This window comes from Scyliorhinus torazame, chromosome 15 (genome assembly GCF_047496885.1).
Source record: "Scyliorhinus torazame isolate Kashiwa2021f chromosome 15, sScyTor2.1, whole genome shotgun sequence".
NCBI classification, from domain to species: domain Eukaryota; kingdom Metazoa; phylum Chordata; class Chondrichthyes; order Carcharhiniformes; family Scyliorhinidae; genus Scyliorhinus; species Scyliorhinus torazame.
Genome location: NC_092721.1, coordinates 117,612,260 through 117,629,478, shown reverse-complemented (window position 1 = coordinate 117,629,478; position 17,219 = coordinate 117,612,260). Strand labels below are relative to the sequence as shown.

At 44.4% G+C, this 17,219-nt stretch overlaps 1 protein-coding gene across 5 annotated transcripts in view; it reads right to left on the bottom strand.

Annotated features, from left to right (window-relative positions):
- LOC140391768 (mitogen-activated protein kinase kinase kinase kinase 4) overlaps window positions 1-16,059 on the bottom strand; it is a 525,483-nt gene extending 509,424 nt beyond the window's left edge. For 4 of the 5 annotated variants that reach the window (XM_072476619.1, XM_072476621.1, XM_072476623.1 and 1 more), the window contains exons 1-2: window positions 15,800-16,058; window positions 15,409-15,474 (exon numbers count right to left, since the gene is read on the bottom strand). In XM_072476619.1, the coding sequence (XP_072332720.1) occupies window positions 15,409-15,474; window positions 15,800-15,856 (123 nt within the window). In that variant the 5' untranslated portion in view covers window positions 15,857-16,058. Of the gene's footprint in view, window positions 1-15,408; window positions 15,475-15,799 lie in introns of all 5 variants that reach the window. The other variant, XM_072476624.1, reaches the window with a different exon arrangement.
- Window positions 16,060-17,219: the final 1,160 nt, after the last annotated feature.

The following is a 17,219-nucleotide window of genomic DNA, read 5'->3' as shown; positions in this document are numbered from 1 at the left end:
TTTCTATCCCCTGATTATTCTCTGCCCCACATCCTGACTACTGCTAGGGGGCCTGTACATAACTCCCATCAGGGTCATTTTACCTTTGCGATTCTTCAACTTTACCCACACAGATTCTATGCCTTCTGATCCAATATCGCTCCTTGCTATCAATTTAACTTCATATCTTAGTAACAATGCAACCACGCCCCCTTTGCCCATCTGCCTGTCCTTTCGATAGCATTCAAGAGCATGACAATAACAATGTAATTGGTAAAATTCTATTTTGAAGTAGAGAATTCATATTATCTGGTGTATGCATAGTGAATTCAACTTAATATTAACATTTGGCTGGTTGAATCATTCCCTCCCACAGGTCAACTACAAAGGCCAACTGTAGCCCCAAATTGAGATCATAAGAAATTGGAGGAGAGGGCCTTTTGGCCTAATTCAGCCAAAAAGATCATAGATGACCTTCCTGCCTGTCCCCGACGTACCTCCCGACTCCCTTGAAAATCAAAAATCTTCGTAACTCAGCCTTGAATATATTGAAGTGTGCAAGCCTCTACTGCTGTCTTTGGAAGAGAATTTGAAAGATTAATGATCCTCAGGAAAGCAATTTCCCTTTGTTTCTATCATCAATTTTTTTTTTTTTTTTTTTTTTTTTTTTTTAAGTGCCCCCTAGTTCTCCCTTCTCCCACGAGGGAAAATATCCTTTCAGCATCTACCCTGCCAAGCACCCTCAAATCCTATGTTTCAATAAGATCACCTTGCATTCATCTGAACTCCATGGAGTATAGGCCCAACCTACATAACCTTCCCTCATAAGACAATCCCTTCATCCCAGGAATCATCCTAATGAACCTTCTCCGAGGCTACTTCTAACCTAAGTATCCCCTGAAGTGAAACCCAAACTGTACAATTGTCTCACCAATGCCCTGTCTCACCAATTCCCTACTTTTCTACTTAAATCCCCTTGCAATAAAGGCCAGCATTCCATTGGCCTTCATAATTACTTGCATGCCAACCTTTATGATTCATGTACAAGGAGGGGCAGCACAGTGGTTAGCACTGCTGCCTCACAGCTCCAGGGACCTTGGTGACTGTGTATGCAGTATGCACTTTCTCCCCCTGTCTTCGTGGGTTTCCTCCGGGTGCTCCAGTTTCCTCCCACAGTCCAAAGATGTGCAGGTTAGGTGGATCGGCCATGCTAAATTGCCCCTTAGTGTCCAAAAGGTTAGATGGGGTTGCTGAGTTATGGTGATAGGGTGGAGGCATGGGCTTAAGTAGGGTGCTCTCAGGGCCAGTGCAGACTCAATGGGCTGAATGGCCTCCTTCTGCACTGCAAATTCTATGACACCAGATCTCTCTGTACCACAGCATTCTGCAGCCTAGTTACATTTAAATAATATGCTGCTCTTCTATTCTTTCTCCCAAAGTGAATAATCTCTGGTTTTCCTAAATTATACCCATCTGCCGTTTGTTTTGCCCATCTACTAAACCTCTCTATACCCCTTTGCATCCTCCTCACAGCATGCTTTTCCACCTATATTTGTATCATCCAAACATTTGGCTAGAATACATTATTTTCCTTCATCCAAGCCATTAATATAGAGTAAAATAGTTGAGGCCCCACATTGAACCCTATGGCACTGCACTAGTGACTGACTTCCAAACCAACCTGAAAATTACCCATTTATCCAGTACATTTCCTGTCAGTTAGCCAATCCGCCACCCATTGCTAATATATTACCCCTATGTGGAACCTTACTAAACATCTTTTGGAAATCCAAGTACATATTTACTGGTACCCCTTTACCCACCCCACTCATTACATTCTCAAGGAACTCTAATAAATGTGTCAACAAATTTCCCTTTCACATCCTGTTCCATTTGGGAACCCTGGAACACTTAATGCGTCTCAGATAACCAGATGTGTAGGAATTGCCAAATAACTTTGCCAATAACAGGAAAATTCAAACCTATAACCTTCTGGTCACAGGCGGAGATAATATTCTTATTGTAAATAGGGCCTATGCTTACTTGTCAATTGTTAAACAAACAACTCAGTTTAGTTGGCTGGACAGCTGGTTTGTGATGTAGAGTGTAGTATGGGTTCAATCCCTATACTGGCTGAGGTTATTCATGAAAGTCCCGCCTTCTCAATCTTGCCCCGCCTTCTCAATCTTGCCCCTTGCCCGAGGTGGTGATCCTCAGGTTAAATCACCAAGTTAGCTCTCCCCTCAAAAGGGGAAAGCAGCCCATGGTCATCTGGGACTATGCCGACTTTACTTGATTTATATTTAGCATTTCCTCTCACTTGTGTTGTATTCTATTGTAAAAACTATTAGAACACTACACTATTGCTGCTGCTCAAGTCACATTTTTGACATCCTTCATATGCACCATTCACAACGCCAACAAAGCTGTTAGTCTGCATCAACCACACAAACCAAATGAATTTTAAAATAATCTAAAATTTGGAACAATTGGTTTCATATATATTTCCTATATTATAATTAAAAATATACAAAACTGTAAAGATATTAACATGCAGTGCAACAATCCAGCCTCAATTCCTTTAAAGAAAATTACTTTCACGCCATATTGGTCTACTGTTGAGACTTCAGCAACCATGTGTCCTTAGAGGAGTAATACAATACCAATGCAAGCTGTACGGATCTAATTTCTACAAACAAAAGGCAGAAACAAAATTTTCTAATGTCACGTTGTGTTTAATATAGATAAAAATACATACTAAATTAACATTCCTACAAGACATACTAATATTAACTTGATGTTCAAGGACGGGATGGAAGTTGTCACAGTTCTTCATTTGGATCCCAAAATAACTATTTATGCTTCAGGTTTTATGCAAACAGAAATCAACAAAATCATTGACTATTCATACTAATTGAACTCTAGTACCATTTCTGCACAAATTTTCAGCAACTAAATAAATGTTTTTATTCGTTCATTGGATGTGGGCATCACTGGCTGGGCCATTCCTTATTCCCCTTGCAGTTAAGAGTGAACCATATTGTTGTGGATCTGGAATCACATGTAGGCCAGACCAGTCAGTTAAGGGCGGCAGCCCTTCCCTAAAGGGCATTAATGAATCAAATGGGGTTTTACAACAATCGACAATGGTCATTAGACTTTTAATTCCAGAATATATATGAACGTCAGAATTTGGAGCAGGAGTAGGCCATGCGGCACCTCAAGCCTGCTCCACCATTTGATATGATCATGGATGACCTGGCTCTGCCTCTACTTCAATTTTCTGTCTACCCCCATACCCTTTGACTCGTCAGTCAAGAGGGTGTATATACCAGTTGTGTTAAGTCGGGGTGTTAACGTTAATTTATTATTTATGTACAGGGGGAGGGAGAGAGAGGGTTGCTTTTCTAGACCGTGTTTTGTACTTAATCCTGTTGGGTTCCTTTTTCATTTTGTTATTGATATTTTATGAAAACCTTAATAAAAAATTGTTTTTTTTTTTAAAGAATATAACTCAGCCTTGAAGATATTCAATTACCCTGCCTCCACTGTTCGCTCAGGAAGAGACTTTCACAGATTAACAACACAAAAAAAATTATGTGGCTGCATTTTAAACGGGAGACCTTTTATTTTTAAGCTGTGCCCCCCTAGTTCTAGGCTCCTCAACAAAGGGAAATATCCTTTTGGCATCCACCTTGTCAAGTCTCCAGAGGATCCTAAATGTTTCAATAGAATCATCTCTCATTCTTCTAAACTCCAATGGCTACAGGCCAAACCTGTCCAACCTATCCTCATAAGACAGCTCCTTCATCCCAATAATCTGCTTGGTGAATCTTCGTTGCACTGCCTTCAATAGAATTCTATTCCTTCATAAATAAGGAGTCTAAAACTGTACACAATATTCCAGATGCGGTTTTACCAATGCCCTGTACAACTATAGCAAAACTTCCTTAATTTTATACTCAATTCCCTTTGCAATAAACAACATGCCATTTGCCTTCCCAATCACTTACTGTACTTGCATACTAACTTTTGAGATTCATGTACCAGGACACCCATCCCTTTGTACCACAGAGTTCTGCAATCACTCTCCATTTAAATGACATAACCAAAGTGGACAAGTTCACATTTTTACACATTATACTCAAATGTTTGTCCACTCACTTAACCCATGTCTCTTTGCAGATTCCTTATGACCTCTTCACAAATTGATTTCTTACCTATCTTTGACCTTCCAGCTTGTACTCCTTATTTTAAGCCTCGGGTACCCAAGAGTAATTTTTTGTACTCCAAAAAATTCATGATCGAATGCACCTCATGAAACATGAAAAGCTAAACTTCCAAGCAGCATTTTACAGGTATGGCAAGTTTAGAGTGAACACAATTAGTGTAGTACGATACTGCAATATCTTGGTTGTAAATTATACACCAACTTTTTTTTTTTTTTTTTTTAAAAACAATTTGGAATGTGAAAGTAATTTGCCCTAAGGGTTTCTATTGTTCATTCATTAAAACATTTTCCTGCAACTTTATTTATGACTACTACTGAACTCAAACGGCATAAATTGTTGTCCTCCCAGTGAATTAGTCAAAATATCAATAATCAAAATGGTTCCGTGCATCTGTATTGCGACTTAAAACTCCTGTTACCTGCTAGGTTATCCGTGCCACTTTCTAACCTACCCAAATTGAGCTCTGCATCAAGAGGTTCCCAGTTTACTGAAGACTGTAACTTTAGCAGCCAATTCATTCTCGACAGACAACTGCAATTATTTCCACATATATGGCACATCCTTTCAACAACATGTATTGATATAGCACTTTTAATAAAACATTCCAGAGTGCTTCACAGAAATGTTAAATCCGACTCCAAGCCACATCAGCAGATAATAGGCCAGCTGACCAAACGTTTGGTCAGAGTAGTAGGTTTCAAAAATCATCTTAAATGGACAAAAGAAGTAGAGGCAGTGAAGCTTAGAGCAGGGATTCCAGAGCTTAAAAAGGTGTAAACAACTGAAGGTAGGGTGGCCAAAGGGCAAGATAAAGGAAATTGGGACTCAGAAATCAACAGAATTGGGAAAAATGAGTTCTTGGAGAGCTGTAAGAGATGCAGAAGATTATAGAGAGGGGCGGAACAGAAGGATAAGATTTCTTTTAATAACTCCGCTGCGGAATAATAAAAAAGTAATGAACACAGGTGAGGGGTGAACAGAGCTTGGTGCAAGTCAGGATGCAGGCAAAGTTTGGGCAGGGCTGAACATTGACTAAAAGAGCATTGAACAGTCAAGTCTCGTGTTAAAAGCTTAGCTGAAAGTTTCAGCAGCAGATTCAGAAAGACTGGGATGAGTTATATTACAGAGGTGGAAGTAGGCAGCCTTGATGAGAGAGAGGATATGGGGTCACAATTTGATGTTCAACCCCGAGTTGCGTCGACCGTCAGGTTTCTCCCCCTCCCCAAGAAACTCCAGCAGCTCCAATGCAGTATCAAACTCCAGGCCACCTCAGTTCTGCCATTAACCAGGGACCCAATTGCAGTGCTGTTAATCATAACACTACCCCCTAGTACAAGTAAATGGTGCCCCCCACCCCCGCACCAAGCCTATTAGAGCTACATCCGAACAATTAATGCACCTTACATGATATCTTGATGTGTCTCCCGAGCAGTAAAATGTTGTATATTTAGCATTTATCATTTAACTAATCTTTGTCAGTTTTCAGACAATGATAGATACAGCTGTAAAACTGAACCTTAAAAGTACCATTGAAACATAGTGATAACATCCTTATTTCATCACTATAAACTTGTAAAACTAATGAACTGTTCTGCACGGAATAAAGACATAGCTTTAGGTATAAAATACCAAATCTGCTGACATGTATTTACACAAAAGGTAGTGGAAATCTAACATAGATATGTAGAACGGGTTTCCCTAAAAGACTGTGGTGTTGAGTGAATTGGAGGAGTCACAAGCTGTGGATAATGGGAAGCTGATGGATCTACTACATTTAGATTTCCAGAAGACGTTTAATAAAGTGCTACAAATGTTATTTCGGAAAATAAAAGTTCATGGAGCGGCTTGGTGCACAGTGATTAGCACTGTTGTCTCACAGCACCAGGGCCCCTGGTTCAATTCCGGCCTTGGCCTGTGTGGAGTTTGTGCATTCTCCGTGGGTTTACTCTGGGTACTATCGTTTCCTCCCAGTCGAAAAACGTGCAGGTTAGATGGATTGGCCATGCTAAATTGCCCCTTAGTATCCAAAAGGTTAGCTAGAGTTACGGGGATAAGGTGGGGGGGGGGGGGGGGGATGGGCCTATGTAGAGTGCTCTTTTGGAGGGTCAGTAAAGACTCAATGGGCCAAGTGGTCTCCTTCTGCATTGTAGGGATTCGATGATTCCATGGTGTCAGGGGTAATCTATTGGCATGGATATTGGCTGGCTAACAGGAAGCAGAGAATAGGCATAAATGGGTCTATTTCCAGTTGGCAAAATATAACAAGTGATGTGCCACAGGGTTCAGTGCTGTGGCCTCAAAACCTTTTACCATTTATAGATGATGATTTGGATGAAGGGACCAAAGGAATGGTTGCTGGTTTGCTGGTGACACAAAGAAAAGTAGGAAAGTAAACTGTTTATGGGCAGCATAGTAGCACAAGTGGCTAGCACTGTGGCTTCACAGCGCCAGGGTCCCAGGTTCAATTCCCCACTGAGTCACAGTCTGTGCGGAGTCTGCACATTCTCCCAGTGTCTGTGTGGGTTTCCTCCGGGTGCTCCGGTTTCCTCCCACATCCAAAGACGTGCAGGTTAGGTGGATTGGCCATGATAAATTGTCCTGTAGTGTCCAAAAAAGGTTAGGAGGGGTTGTTGGGTTATGGGGATAGGGTGGAAGTGAGGGCTTAAGTGAGTCAGTGTGATCTCGATGGGCCGAATGGCCTCCTTCTGTACTGTCTGTTCTAAGTAAAAAGGACTCAAGAAGGCTACAACATGATATAGATAGGTTAAGTGAGTGGGTAAAGGTCTGGCGGATGGAGTATAATGTGGGAAAGTGTGAAATTGGTCATTTTGGGAGGAAAAATTAAAAAAGTATATTATTTAAATAATGAGATTACAGAGCTCGGAGATGCAGAGGGATTTGTCCTAGTGCATGAATCTCAAAAGGCGAGTATGCAGGTACAGCAAGTAACTAGGAAAGCTAAAAGAAAATAATTTAATGCAAGAGGAATCGAATATAAAAGTATGGAGGTTCTGCTTCAGTTGTACAGGGTATTATTGAGGTCATATCTGGAGTACTATGTACAGTATTGGTCTCCTTATTTAAGGAATATAACACATTGTAATCAGTTCAGAGGTTTACCAGGCTACTACCGAGAATGTGCGGGTTGACTTATGAGGAAAGGTTGAACAGGTTAGGCTTGTATCCAGAGTTCAGAAGACCAAAAGGCAACTTGATTGAAACCTTTTAAGATCCTGAGGGATCGTTACAGGGTGGATTGGAGATGATGTTTTGGCGTGTGAGAGGATCTAGAACTAGGGATAACTTTTTCTTGACTTCTGATGGTGGCCATGGAGTGAGTGGTCACACACAGGGTAGCTCTGTTTCAAAGGCATTGGTTTGAGCTTGTTTTACCCGAAAGTGGGGTTGTTTTGGCAGGAAGCTGTAGAGGAGAAGTTGCCCTGTGAGTAGCATGTCTACTGGTTACCAGACCCGGCAAAAAGGTTATGGACCTGGCCAAGGAACTGAAGGAGACCTGTGGCGCAGCAATAATTGTGAAGCTGGCAGAGGGGGAAGGGTCATCACAAGTGGGAAAAGCCCAAATGGAGCAGTTGATGGCGTTTATCAGAGAAAAGTTCTGTCGGCAAAGAAAGGAGATGCACGAGGACCGCTCAAAGGTCATTGAGGGAGCAGTAATAACCCTTAAAGGATCAATGGAGCGAGAGGAGAAATGCATTGAGGCACAGGGTTCATGGATACGGGAGATGAAGAAGGTGGTGTCCGATGATAGTGATTGGGTGGTGTTGTTGGAGGCGGAGATCCTGGGGGACCTTTTGCAAGTCGCTGAGAGCAAAGGTAGAGGAGCAGGAGAACAGTCCAGGAGGCAGAACCTACATATTGTCGGCCTGCCGGAGGGTCCAAAGGTACAAGCGCCACAAAATAATTTGAGGATGCTGTTGAAGCTGGTTGGGAGTTGCTGGACAAGACCCCAGGGGTGGGCAGGATGCACAGGTCGCCCCAGCAAAAGCCGAGAACAGGGGAACTGCCATAGGCAGCAATTGTGAGGCCCCACTAGTTTGTGGAGAAGGAAAAGATTCTGCGATGGGCCAGGGAGAAGTGGAACTGTGAATGGGAGGGGAACCGGATGAATTTACCAAGATATTGGCAGGAAGCTGGCGAAGAGGCGTACCTGATTTAACAAGGCCAAGGCGGTGTTATATTGAACGCAGATTCGGTTCGGGGTACTGTGCCCGGCCAAACTGTAGGTAAGGGGATAATGACGATCGGTAGAGGGGAGTGGAAGCATAAACCGCAGGTGAGATTCGTAACATGGAATAGCCAGGAACTGAAAGGCTGGTTAAGATTCACGCACTTGAGGAGACGAAGGTGGGGGTGGGTGTGATCTTTCTGCAGGAGACGAACCTCCAGGTGAAGGATCAGGTCAGATTAAGGAAGCGATGGGTGGGGTGGGTATTTCATTCGGAGTTTGACTCAGTCACAGAGGGTGCATCTCCACAGTAACCCAAGCCAGGAATCGAACATGGGACCCTAGAGCTGTGAGGTGACTGTGCTAACCACTGTGCTACCATGTCCCCGGGAATGATTCCGGAGCTGGACACACACCAATTGATAATGCAGGATGATTTCAACGATGTGTTGGAACCAAGGGTGGACAGGTCGAGCCCCAAGTCAATGGGAAGGTTGAGAATGGCAAAGGAGCTATGGGGGGGTTTTGGAAACGCATGGGAATTCTGGACCCACGGAGGTTTAGGAACCTGGGAGGGGAGTGGGAGTACTCCTCTTTGCATGTGTACAAAGTATACTGCAGAATTTTTTTTTTTTTTGTGGTGAGTCAAGCAGTGTTGGTGGGAGTGGTGGGGGTGGAGTACACGGGAATCGTGATCTCGGATCATGTGCCACACTGGCTAGACGTCAGGCTTAGTTTGAGGCTGGAGCAGAGACCAGGGTGGAGGCTGGATTTGGGGCTTTTGGCAGATAAGGGCAGTGGTTGGTGGGGGGAGGGGGCGGGGTTCTCTCATTCAAGGCACACAGGGACAGGAGGAGGAGGTACTAGTGTGGATGGTTGTTGGAAAAGATAGTCGAGGTGGATAAGAAATATTCGAGAGCTCCCACCAAGGAGGCGTTGGCAGAGACAAAGTTAAAAGGGGCAGTTTGACAGGCTGACGACGGGGAAGGCAGTGTGGCAGTTGCAGCGAGCGTGGGTGGGTGCAATACGAATATGGAGAGAAGGCGAGCCGCATGCTGGCCCACCAGCTTTGGAGGCAGTCCGTGTCTAGGGAAATTCTGTGGGTGCGGACAGGAAGGGGGAAAATCAACGGGGCATTTAGGGAGTATTAGAAGAGGCTGTACAGGGTCGAGCCTGGCAGTGAGGAATGAGATATGGACCGATTTTTGGATGGGTTGGAGTTCCCAAGGCTAGATGAAGAGAGGAGGCAGGCACTGGAAGAGCTGTTAGGGCTCAGGAAGGTGATGGATAGCAAAAGGGAGGTGAAATCGGTGAAGGCCCCGGAGCCAGGCGTCTACCCGGCAGAGTTCTACAAGGAGTTTGTGATGGATTTGGCACCACATTTGCTGGGGGATGTTTAGCGAGGCACTGGAAAAGGGGGAGCTGCTGGAGACTTTGACATAGACGTCAATTACGTTCATTCTGAAGAAGGGGAATGACCTGCTGGAGTGTGGGTCATACAGATCATTTCACTGTTAAACATGGATATGAAAGTATTGGCCAAGTTAGTGGCAGGGAGGAGCGTGTCACAGGAGTGGTCGCTGAGGACCAAACGGGCTTCATAAAGGGCAGGCAGCTCTCCAGTAAAAGCAGGAACAAAGAACAAAGAAATGTACAGCACAGGAACAGGCCCTTCGGCCCTCCAAGCCCGTGCCGACCATGCTGCCCGACTAAACTACAATCTTCTACACTTCCTGGGTCCGTATCCTTCTATTCCCATCCTAGTCATATATTTGTCAAGATGCCCCTTAAATGTCCCTATCGTCCCTGCTTCCACTACCTCCTCCGGTAGTGAGTTCCAGGCACCCACTACCCTCTGCGTAAAAAAACTTGCCTCGTACATCTACTCTAAACCTTGCCTCTCTCACCTTAAACCTATGCCCCCTAGTAATTGACCCCTCTACCCTGGGGAAAAGCCTCTGACTATCCACTCTGTCTATGCCCCTCAATTTTGTATACCTCTATCAGGTCGCCCCTCAACCTCCTTCGTTCCAGTGAGACTGGAGGCTCGTAACAGGAGGCTGTTAAACATGATTATGACCCCCATCGGCAGGGTGGGTACCAGAGGTAGTGGTCTCTATGGATGCGGAGAAGGCTTTCGGGGTTAAATGGAGGTATCTGTTAGAGATCTTGGGAAGGTTTGAGTTTGGCCCGAAGTTTGTGACATGGATGCATCTGTTATATGCAGCACCATTAGCGAGTTTACTGACAAATGAGATGAGTTCATGGAGCTTTGAGTTGCAGAAGGGAACATGGCAGGGGTGTCCATTGTCGTCGCTGATGTTGGCGATAGAGCCCTTAGCAATGGCCCATAGGGGGTCAGTGGAGTAGCAGGGAATTGTGAGGGTAGGAGGGAACACCAGGTGTCACTGTATGTGGACAACCTGCTGCTGTTTGTGTCGGACACGCTGTAGAGCATGGGGAGAATTATGGACACACTGAAGAGGTTTAGAGCCTTATCGGGATACAAGTTAAATGTCAAGAAGAATGAGGTGTCCAATGAATGCGGCAGGCTAGAGGCCAACCTAGGGGCGTTGTCATTCGTGGTAGAGATAGGTTTAGGTATTTGGGGGTCCGGGTGATGGGGAAGTGGGCGATGACTCACAAGTGGAATCTGACAATGTTGATGGAGGTGGTTATGGGAGGATTTTACGGGGAGGGTCAGGTGGTTAAGATGAATGTGCTGCCATGATTCTTGTTTGTATTCCAGACCCTCGCTATCTTTATCCCCAAGGCTTTTTTCAAGAAATTGGAGGCTGTGATCTCGGAGTTTGTACGGGTGGGGAAGGTACGGAGGCAGAAAGGGGAGCTGGCACTCCCGAACCTGCTGCATTGCTACTGGGCAGAGAATGTGGAGAAGAATTGTAGAATTTACAGTGCAGAAGATGGCCATTCGGCCCATCGAGTCTGCACCGGCCCTTGGAAAGCACATCCTACCCAAGCCCACACTAGCCCCGGAAACTAGTAACCACACCTAACCTTTATGGCACCAAGGGCAATTTGGCACATGGCCAATCCACCTAACCTGCACATCTTTGGACTGTGGGAGGAAACCGGAGTACCCGGAGGAAACCCATGCAGACACGGGGAGACTCCGCACAGACAGTGACCCAAGCCGGGAATCGAACCTGGGACTGCCCAAAGGTGAAATGGTGGCGGGAGGGGGAGTGTAGAGTGGGTTAGGATGGAGGAGTCCTCTAGGGGGACAAGCTTGAGGGACATGGTGACGACATCGCCTCCGCTGGCATCAGGGAGGTATGCACTGAGCGGCCCGGTGGTACAGTCAGCGATCAGGTGTGGAACCAGTTGAGGAGTCTCTTTAGGATGATGGGGATGTCAGTGCTGACACAGTTGTGTGCAAATAACAGGTTTAAGCCAGGGGAGATGGATGGCAGGTATAGGAAGTGGAGGGAGATGGGGCTGGGGAGGGCGAGGGATTTGTTCTTGGAAGAGACGTTTGCAGGCCGGGAGGAGCTGTGGGAGACGTTTGGAGTTGCCGAGGGGAAGTGAATTCAGGTAAGTGAGGGATTTTGCGCGGAAGGAACAGAGTGGGATTCACAAGCTGCCGGAGTATATACCCTGTTGGAGCAGCTGATGCTCCAGAATGTGGAGGGGGAAGGCAAGATTGGCGATTTATATGGTTGTCTGGGGGAACAAGAATAACTTGGTGGAGTTTGGGGGGGGGGGGGGGGGGGAAAGAGAGAGAGAGAGAGAGAGAGAGAGAGAGATGAGAGAGAGAGAGAGAGAGAGAGAGAGAGAGAGAGAGAGAGAAGAGAGAGAGAGAGAGAGAGAGAGAGAGAGGGAGAGAGAGAGAGAGAGAGAGAGAGAGAGAGAGAGAGAGAGAGAGAGAGAGAGAGAGAGAGAGAGAGAGAGAGATAGGATGGAGATTGTGGAGTGAGGCAATGCGTAGGGTAAATTCAACCTTCTTGTGCGTGAGGATGAGCTTGATTCAATTCAAGGTGGTGGATATGACCCGGGCGAGGATGAGTGGCTTCTTCCAGGGGGTGGCAGACAAGTGTGAGCGAGGGCCAGCGAACCATGTGCAAATGTTCTGGGGCTGTGAGAACTTGGAGAGATACTGGGAGGCGGTATTCAGGATGTTATCGAAGATTGTGGGGGTAGAGGTCAGGCCAGACCCAATGATGGCAATCTTTAGGGTGTCAGAAATGCCGGAGCTGATGGAGGCGAAGAGGGCCGATGTTGTGGTTTTCACCTCTCTAATTGCCTGGCAAAGAATATTGCTGGATTGGCATTGGGGGGCCTGGCTGGGAGACCTGTTCGATTTCCTTCAGCTGGAAAAGATCAAGTTCAAGTTGAGGGGATCAGCAGAGGGCTTTGAGATACAGTGGAGACTGTTCATGACAATGTGAGGAATTGTTTGTCACGGGGAGGTGGTGAAAAGGGGGGAAAATTGTACAAACTGAACTGTGGGGGTGTTGAGAATGCTATTGATTTGTGGCACTATTCATTGAAGTTAAACACCTAGCTTTTAACAATATAAATATACTGGAGATTGGATTGCTTCATGCCATGGTTACAGCAGTTAATGCATAGAAACAAGCTAAACTGATGCATTAAGTTTGACTACTGAAGTCTCCCATCAATCCTTTGAAGCTGACAAATCAAAAGTAAACAATAGAAAATGTATACCTGGCATAGGGTTTTTAATTAGTCTACTAAATATAGAATTGTGAGATTATACCCAAGAAGGACAATATGCAGGGGTCAAAATTTCTCAATGCCCCATGAAGGATAGATTTTAATTCAAAAAGGCAACACAAAAAATTCTTAAGCAGTTTGGCAGACTAGTGCATGGAGGCTTGTAAAATAATGCTATGTTCAAAATGCTTTTTATTGGCAAAAGTACAATGTAGAGTTATAGAAAGATCAAAATGGGAGGATCTTTTGTACAAAACATCAAAGCATGTTTTGTACCAAACAAGTCTTCATGTAACCTGCGCAATGGCATTCAATGGGAATATTTCTCCAAGCTAGGTTTTCTGAAGTGCCAGTCCACTTGCGTAGAGCATGAAAGTGGAAATCAAGTTAGTCCTTCCTCGTCTATTGCACCTTCAGCATGAATTTAATACTGAAGTAATGTGCATTATGGATAAAAACAGATTGCCCAGTGTGGCACCACTAGTGAGGTGTCAAATTCAATTTAATGTCCAAGATGGGCCTGAATTTTATAGTTGAGTTCACCAACTCTACATTGGAGAGTAGAGGAAAATCAACCAAGATTTCTGATGTTGCTCTTTTTCAGTGACACGGTCTTGAAAATGCACACAGCGATAGTTACAGACAGACAGAGATCGGACTCTGTTGCAATGCCCACAATAACATTACTTTTGAGAGGTTCAGACATGGGGTATTACATCGCTGTCAGCACCCATTAAACACTTTCTAGAAGTCAATGACTTTGGATGAAAGAAAATCTAAGCTGAAATGTTCATCCACTGTGCTCTATCAAATAAAAGTCTGATTAAATATAAACATAGAATTCAAGTGAAATTGGTCAGCTGTGAGGAAATGGTGAAAAAAAAAAACTACATGTATTTAGCACTCTTGAATTTCCAAATCACCCCTAAAATATTACTTCTGCGTTTACTTTATAATCGTTTACTTTATAATAATAAATACAAGGTGTCATAAGTATCATTTTGGTTTTGATTTGCACTACATATTCTGTAGATTCAGGAACTGAATCGTAATTCAGCATAAAGATATTGAAAAACATATTTTTGCAAGTTTGTCATAATAGATGCCAAAAAGTTAAACGCACGTGTTGTAAAAAGACTGAAAAAATGAAAACCGCGATAGCTGTGATGTAAGAAAACCCTCTTCTTATTGAACCCTCCCAAAAGACTGCTTTTTCAACAATCTGCAAAAACCTTAACAATTGAAAAATCTCCCATGCACTGTTAAAAAAAACAAGATCTGGACAGCAACTGCTTAAAATTCATTCAGGGTGTCTCCCATGTCACTTCTGAATAGAAATGGATACCAAGTTGCCTAGACATCCAATAGAAGCAAAATCAAACCTTTTAAGTTTCAAATAAAAAAGACTGTTAGCAAAAAAAAATAATCAAAAACAAAGCCACCTTTTCACTCAAACAGGTCAGTGCAATAACTCTTTTCACATCAGATTTGGCATTAGGTTTGTGCCAGTGAATCTGATTAACATTAGACAAGAAGCTTTAATAACCATATTCCTCGACTTCCTTTCCCCCTTATCATTTTCGGTAAAATTACACTATGAATGTGTGACATAGGTTGAATGGTAAAAGGAATACATGATAAATGTTTTGCTTCCATAACTTATGAATGTACACAAAGCAACATTAAAAATATGCTGTGCACCCCACTTTCCTTATGGCTTGAGCTGTGGTGGCAATGGCCCAATAGAGTGAAGTAATTGGTACGAGCATGGATGATCAACAAAGGGCTTGCTTCGTTTCAAGCGATCCAGCTGGCTGGTACGCCCAGATCAACATGAGCTTGCAGTAGATGTACTAAGAATCATTGCTGTTCTGGAGGAAGGGGATAAAAAAAATCACTGAATTTGACCACATCAGGTACCATACTGGAAACCCAAGAATAAATGAAGCAAATATTACCTCTAGAGTGGAAACTCTTCACTCGAGTGATGCTTCAATTTAGAATTACTTGTGAACATGTTGGATCAGATATTAGTCCTAGAGTTCGTTTCAAACGAACACCTCAACCCAGTTGTAACAGAATTAAGGAACTTCACACTTCAAATCCTGCTCATAATTGTGTGCCTGCACAGATACACCACCCTGAAATCATTGCCAACTACATATCTAATCAATCCTTAATACTGCAAAACAGAATTTAGATTTCACAATTCATAGAATTGTAGTCCGTTGGAATAAGTACGGTTACAACTGCACGCACACATAGGAGATAACCCTTGGAATGGGACACAGAAATTAAATAAATTACACAAACCTTGTACACTTGCCCATATGTGCCGTTTCCGACCACTTCAACCAATTCAAATATGCCCGCTGGGTCCTGAAAAGAAATGTTTTTTCGAGATGTAATTATATTGTAAATCCCAAATCTGATCTTGCCGGATCATGGTGAAATGCAGCTGTTGCGCCCTATTTCCAGGCACATGCCAATACATGCACAAACAAAGAAAGCTCTCAACTGCCTCTGTTCTTCCCATCAAAACCTAACAAACTACAAAAAAAATTCTGACAACTGGCTGATTTTTAACGCAACGACTTCACTCTTCTGTGAGAATGTACACATTTGTCCGTTTCCGTCTAGAGAGTTCACATTGTCTTTCTGCAAAACTGTTTTTCTCCTCCTTCAAAGCCAAGCCTATACTCACCCGCAAAGAGGAGAGATCTATCTCCACTAGACTTTTAGCAGGAGAGTCGTTCGCCATTTTCGTTAAATTTATGACAAATGTTCTTCTGTCCGGTCCTTATCGGGTACGACTCGTGCATTTACGAGCTTTGGGAAGTTGCTTCCTTCTCTTTATGCCATACTCAAAGTGGCAGCAGCTTCTGCTCCCAGCTCTCCACTCCCTGAGACACACAAACACAGGAAACCGCCCAGCTCACTCACTCTGACTGACTGACTTGCATCAGAGCGAGTCTCCGCTCTGCGCCTCCGCCCCGCCCGTCCCACCCCTCTTGTCCCGCCCCGCCCCGGGAGGCACGCGCACGGACCCAGGGGCTAGCGCGCGCCTCGCCCGGGTGGCGAGCTTCGCCTGCTCGGCACCAGCCCGCCTTCAATCGGCAATCCGAGTGCGGCATCTCGAGAGCAGGGCTGCTGACTCTCCTCACTCCCAGGCTCAGCACATCGGGGGGGGGGGGGGGGGGGTTATTTATTTACTGCCAGGTGTCACCCGCTGCCGACTTTTGAGCATGCTCATGATGCCAATGGAAACAAAGGCGGATACCGTGCACGCGCGGCTCGTGCATGTATGCGTGTGCACGCGCGCCGTACACGCTGAGGAACTCTTTGCAACGCATCAAGCACCAGCGGAAAACACGCAAGCTTTTGGCTTCTGGGTAACATCCCAGTGCTGCTGCTGCTGCTGCCCCCCCCCCCCCCCCCGCTGAGCAGGAGAGGGCTGTCCGCAAAGGCAGACAGAAAGGTCATTCATAAAGGGGTGTAGTGAGAAGGAAAAACAGGAGTTCGCCAAACTTTCCGACACATTTAATATGGACACAGGCGAGCATTTGTAACGCGGGCGTCAGAAGGTTTTGTGCGAACAAGTGAAATAAGAGTTCGTTCGGTCAGTAACTCAAAAGAAATGTAAACAGCGAAGGAAAATGTTCCACAATAACATGACGAGCTGTAGGTCGTCTCAATAAGTATCTTGTGATGTGTATGGTCCTTCGGCACCTCATTCAGAAATATACATTTGTGGATAAATAGTAGCCAATTAACCGAAAATGTTAAAGGTGATTTCCTAAAACAATAAATCTTTCCAGTAAAAAACGTGAGGAAATGGCAATTATATTGGCTTGATACACTAAGCAACTGCGAGACCATCAACAATACAGACATGCAGTGCAATTTTCCTGACAATGCCAAGCACAGCCTTTTAGCGAACATTTGTTAATTTAAATTCGAAATTACAGTGCAAATATTGCATGCAGGTCGATATAAGAACTGCAAAACGGTTTGTATTTTACACCGCTCGTACACAAGAGGCTGTAAGGGATATTTTGAAATTCTAAAATGAGAGTAACAACTTTTTTCAACGTTTCTGCAGCCAATGCACACCGTGTCCATTT